The following is a 6,176-nucleotide window of genomic DNA, read 5'->3' as shown; positions in this document are numbered from 1 at the left end:
ACCACTAATCAAGCTTTATACCTCATTAGTTTGTCATCATACTTTTTCAACTCAAACACACATTTATTCTTCAATGGCTTCCTCTCTTTTGAAAGTTTAATAAAATCATACGTACCATTTTTTTGCAATGACTTCATCTCTTTTTTTATTGTTTTTAACCAATGCTTTCTATCCAAAGTAATCTGTACATTTTGAAAGTTCTTTGGCTCTTTTTCATTGGTAACTAAAATAAAATATGAACTTGGATACCTGGTGGATGGTTTGTGCTCTCTGGTAGATCTTATAGGTTAAGACTTTACATTATCTGATTTTGAAGGTAGCTTTTCCTGCTCAATACTCTTTGATGGAAAAGATCGCTCATCTTACTCAATACTTTTAGATAAAAAAGATTACTTTTCCTACTCAAAATTGATTGCATTTGGCTTATCATTAATTATAACTAGCTTATTAATATCCTCAAGTTCTATCTCTTACTCATTTTTACCATCTGTGATTTTTTTTAGTGAAACCCCTATCAATATTAAAACATCACACTCAACAGTAACTTGTGTAGTCTTTTCATTTTTTTTAAAGTCTGCTATGATTTTTTTTTCATGAAAAGATCACATCTCTATTTTAGACTGTCTTTTTTTCACTGGATTTCATATCCTATAGCCAAATTTCTCATCGTCATATGCTATAAACATACATTATGTAGCTTTACTGTCAAGCATTAACCTTTGCTATTTTGGTATATGCATGAATGCTTTACGCCTAAAAACTTTCAAATGAGAGTATGGAGTATCTTTTTTTGTCAACATTTTTTCTGAAATGTCAAAGCCCAAAGAAACTGATGGTGATCTATTAAGTAAATAATAAGCGGTGTTGACTACTTCATATTAGAATGGCTTTGGTAATTTTTACCTTCCTTAACATACATCTAACTTTTTTCACAATAGTGTGATTCATCCTTTTAGCTACACGATTATGCTGCAGTATTTCAGGTTCTGTTATCTCATGCTTGATCTCATACTTTGAACAATATTTTTTAAAGTCTTTGGATGTGTATTCTCTACCATTATTAGTTCAAATACACTTTAAGGGCAACTCTGTCATATTTTCCATCAAGACATGAAATTTTTAAAAATACTGTAATACCTAGCTTTTGTTTTTCAACATATATACCAAAGTCTTACGTAAAGTATTATCAATAAAAGTAATAAAATACCTACTACTACCCAATGACTCAACCTCAATAGGATTACATACATCGGAATGAATCAATTTTAATATGTTTTCTTTTTTCTGAGAATGCTTATGAAAAGAAACGCTACGATGCTTGCCAAACAAATGATGATCTCATGAATAAAGAGACATACCTTTGGTCAAGGTAATAAGAGACTGCTTTGCCAAAACCTATAACCTTTTCTCACTCATATGTATTAGCCTTTTGTGCCACATATTTACTGAAGCATCATTGTTAATGGCATTTATCTAATTGTTGTTCAATTGCATCCATGTTTTATATATTATGCAACATAATTTTTCTTTTACAACTATTATAAATCATTTGATAAGTTTTCACTGCCCATTTTTTTGTCGACTCTCATATCTTTCCTTATTAAGGATATTAATAGTAAGTAAGTTTATTATCATATCTAGAATGTGTCTGACATTCTTCAAAGTCAATATGCAACCCTTACTAATTTGTACAATAATATCATCGATCTCAATAATTTGTGACATATTTTTGTTTTCCATCTTGGTATAACCAAAGTCTTGTTTTGTAAATTGTAAACAATTTTCTCTTAAAAACATAATGATATGTCACTTCTGTATCAACTATCCACTCAATGTCGAAATCACCAACATGATTACAATTATCATGTATACAAATCAAAGTAATTGAATCACTATCTGAATTCACTATTGTAATATTATCATAATTTGAACTCTTACCTTTCTCATCTTTCCATTCTTACTTTAAGATTTTGTGGTATCACTTTATATGACTTGTTTTACCATAATGGAAGCACTTTACTTTATCTCTGGACTTGGACTATATTTAGACTTACTATAGCATTTTGAATTCTGACCTCTGTCGATGTTTCTTCCCCTGTTCTCTATGATAAGAACTTGATTCCTAGGGTCTGAATCTTTTCGCCTTGTTTTTTTTTAAGCATACTATCATTTACCATCTTCAATGTCACATTTTAATCAGAAGCTAAATTAAGAACAGTTACAACTAGAGTATTTCAACTGTTTGACAATAAACTCAAAAGAAATAAAGTTTTAATTTCATCATTCATCTTAAGCTCTATAGTAGTCATTCGATTTAATATATTTTGAAAATCATGCAAGTGCTCTATAACCTATTATCCATCCCTATACAATAAAGTTACAAGCTTTTTAAAAAGCATAATTTTATTCATGTCTATTTTCATCTCATACAATACTATCAATTTTTTTCAAATAATGTGGACATTTGTCTCTTGCGCTGCATGATGAAACATGTTGATATGAACCTATTTTTTTATTGTAGCTAGCGTCTTTTTGCCTAACTTCTTTAAGCTTTCTTCTTTCGTATTTGCTGGTTTAGTCGAATCGTCCAATATCGACTTATACAAATCTTTGCAGTATAAATGATCTTTTATCATAGACTTCCAAATTGAATAATTTGATGTTGTTAATGTTATCATGAAACTGTATCACCCTTCATGATCTTAAATAAAATTTACTTCACTTCTATAACAATATCTCAAAATTACCTTTACTTTGAACCACTTGTTGGGCCTAAAGTGACAAATACAATAATGCAGAAATAATATATCACAATAAACCTACAGTAATAAATAACAATCAATAATAAACAACACATAAAAAATAAAGCACATTAAGATTTACGTGAAATATCCTCTAATGTATAAGAAAAAAATCACAGATCACCAAAAAAATTTATGGATATACAAAGTTCTCTTCTAGCTAAAACTAGAGTTAATCAATAACTCAAAAGATAATTAAAGAAATCTCACTAAATAGGTGACTTAACAAATACACTATAAATTTATTTTTAAAGAGTTTCAAACCTGATCTCTAATGTTCAGAATGTAAAACTTTGAATTATAAACTTGTTGATAAAATTTTAATTCAATCGAATGACAGATCACTTTTTATTTAACCAATTCTCTCTCCTCTGTTTTTTCTATAATTTTTTGGCTTTACTTTTATCTTTTTGGCGCACTCTCTCTCACTTTCTTTTCCGCTAAAAATTGCTCCCACTTTTCTTTTAAGATATAGGGCTTTCTTAACATAGCTTAAAACACAAGGCCCATGACTTTTAAATAGTCAAAGTGCTGGAGCCCACGTTCCTAACACTTCTAATGTTCCTTCAAAGTTTCTGCCATCCTGATCAACTCAAGAATCAAATTCCCTTCTGCCTACAGAAGCTTGCAAACGTCTGATTACCCTGCAGAAAAAATTTCATTGCGTCCATTTCGTGCCTCAGGTTGCTTTTCAGTGAATGAAATTAGAACATTGAAATATCATCATCATTTCTTAAGATTTTAGTTCAATAATAGAAGCAAAGAATGGTTCTTGATGCATATCAGGTTAATGGTTCCCGTTAGCCAGAATGACAGCTAAAGAAATCTATCCATTGAACAACTAAAAATTTAATGGTCTTAGTAATCACACCTGACCCTCATCTCTAATTCAAGCTCCCTTAAATATAGGGTTCCATGCAATACGGGGTGAGATATCCAAAAAAATGCTACAAATACACAAAATTATTGTGTGGACTGTGGCCTCCCATGTTTGACAGTTGATGATTTGAGAATTCTGGCTGAAAGTGAATGTTCAATTCAAATATAGCAGCTTCTTTATGCAATATTGTGGTGGTCAAGTTTACACTGTATCCTACAAATTGATTAACAGATAGCTGACAGCTTATAGAGGTGCAATAGTGACAGCTTATTGGAAAATTGGTGCAAGAAACTTGCGAGAATGGGACTAATATTTCATGAGAAAGTTTGTTCAAAGAACTTTATTAGAACATTCTGTATAAGATCCAAGGGAAACCTTGTGGATTTAGTTTGGAAGGTATATGTGAAACTTAGAAAAGAACTCCTTATCTGCTGCTGCTACCCTTGATGCTGCCGAATCTCCTACATTATTCTTAGATTAGATAGTTTGACCACTGTTTTTGAATTATGATCAGTGAACTGAAGACTCAAATGGTTTCTTTGTGATTATAAAGTTTTCAGTATATTGGTCATTAAATAGTATAAAAATCCTTTAAAAGAGGTCCCTCCGGACAAGCTAATGGTCTAATAACTTTCTTGAGATTTTATTGGCTTTTGGCCTTGGCAGAATATTTTGTAAAGACAAAACTTAAATGAAATTTTATAAGTGAAGTTTGTGAAGTTTTTTTATTAGAAATGAATAAATAAAAATTTTAGTAAAAAATTTAAATTAATATATTGATAGAGTTTAATATGAAGATCAATAATATGTAAAAATTATTTAAAATATTATTTATTTTCAAATTTAATCGATACCCATTTAACGATAAAAATTCTATTAATATTTTTACTAAAAATATTTATTTAATAAATATATAAAAAAATTTTAAATTTTTTTTAAATTTTAGATACTTAATCTATGTGATGAGATCTTTTAATTTATTAATTTTAATTTTTCATTTTAATTTTTATTTACTCATTTCTTATAAAAAAACTCACGATCTTCACTTATAAAATTTCATAAGTCTTCTCCATTTTGAAACTATTTATTACATGATCAATGTAAAGGGTATTCAAAAAAATAACGTCTCTGTTAAAGGTTTCTTGTTTTCTAATTAATTTGTTTTTTGCACTTAACTTTCGTTAAAAAAAAAAAGAACTGAAAAAAGAAAACAAAATGATGCTTAATCTTTTGAATATTGCCTAATTAATCTCTAACTGTTTGATCCCACAATTCCAAAAAGAGAAATGCAACTTGCCATGGGCCATGGGGCCATTTCACATCTTTTATATATGGTAGCTGATGTTAACGAGGTTGTCCAAACAAGAAACAGAAAACGAACTAACAAAAGTAGCCTAGGCATAATCTAATTAATTATACCAAATCACTCCATGCACTTGTCCTAAGATCCTTTATAACATGTTTGAGCTTAGACCCTTTATCTAAAAACAAAATACAGTATTAAGAATACTCATAATCCATGGGCATGTCCCATGGCCATAGTCAAGGAGAAAAAGGGTAAAATGCTAGTATATTAAACAAGAAACATAGATCACATCCACGATCCATCCCTCCACTCTTAATACACATAATTAATAGAAATTACTTAAAATCTTACTACAGTCTGCACTCACAGATTCTATATAGCAGCAAAGAACTATATATATGATATGATATTTGATTATTACATAAAGGGCAAACTGTAAACCACTGGGATGATCAAGGGATGCCGATGATGGGGAAGAAAGGAATGTAAAAGCTAGATGGTGCAAGGCCCCACTCTGGGGGTAGAGGGAGATCAACAGTCTTTGATGAACCGATCCCGTTTGGAGCACCACATTTAGCATCTTTGGAAGCCAAAGGGCATGAAGTAGAAAAAGCAAGTGGAGTAGAGATGGCGTAGGAATTCAGTTCATGAGCCTTGACAACCTTTGATACCACGTTTTTCTTCCTAACATAGAGCTGGTTCGGACCACCGAGGAGCTTGGCAAGGCAGTTCAGATCGGATGCTGAAATCTTTGACTTGTCTGATGGAAGCTCCACCTGGAAAGAACCATTTTCTTCTGTGGTTGCTGTGGCTAATTTTTTCACTTGACCACACTTCACTGCAACCTTGATACCTGAATTAGCCAAAAAAAAAGATTTAACACAACTAGAAACTCGCAATTTGTAACCCTGAGACGAGTTAAACAACATAATAATTTAGGCTAAGAAGTTGAGAAAAAAGTGAACTTTTTTAGAGTGAAATGTATATATAACTAGACAGAACCTGAGAAGTCATAATCATGATTGCAGTCAAGGCAGGAGATTCTGGCCTTGAGAACTTGGCATGTTGAGAGCTGAATCCTAGCGAGAGCCAACAGGAAGAAGAGTACTGCAGTGATCACTGAACGAAGTGCCATTGTAAGCAAACGCCCAAGAGCTTTCAGTATGAAGAAAGTATATGGAAGAAGATA

General features: G+C 31.1%; 1 protein-coding gene across 1 annotated transcript; it reads right to left on the bottom strand.

Annotated features, from left to right (window-relative positions):
* Positions 1-5,234: 5,234 nt before the first annotated feature.
* LOC111286168 (uncharacterized) lies at positions 5,235-6,176 on the bottom strand. Its single transcript, XM_022875996.2, has 2 exons — positions 5,990-6,176; positions 5,235-5,840 (listed from the first exon to the last, which is right to left on the bottom strand). The coding sequence occupies exons 1-2, from the start codon at positions 6,120-6,122 to the stop codon at positions 5,440-5,442; spliced, it is 534 nt and encodes a 177-aa protein (XP_022731731.2). The 5' UTR covers positions 6,123-6,176; the 3' UTR covers positions 5,235-5,439.

Source organism: Durio zibethinus, chromosome 6 (assembly GCF_047325235.1).
Source record: "Durio zibethinus cultivar Kanyao isolate XHJ-2024 chromosome 6, ASM4732523v1, whole genome shotgun sequence".
Lineage (NCBI taxonomy): Eukaryota > Viridiplantae > Streptophyta > Magnoliopsida > Malvales > Malvaceae > Durio > Durio zibethinus.
The sequence above is the reverse complement of the archived record's forward strand: the minus strand, read 5'-3'. Positions and strand labels throughout refer to the sequence as shown.

Coding starts and splice junctions, on each gene's coding strand:
- LOC111286168 (XM_022875996.2), bottom strand. CDS start 6,122: ATGGCACTTCGTTCAGTGATCACTGCAGTACTCTTCTTCCTGTTGGCT. Junction 5,841..5,989: donor TCATGATTATGACTTCTCAG/GTTCTGTCTAGT, acceptor TGGCTAATTCAG/GTATCAAGGTTGCAGTGAAG.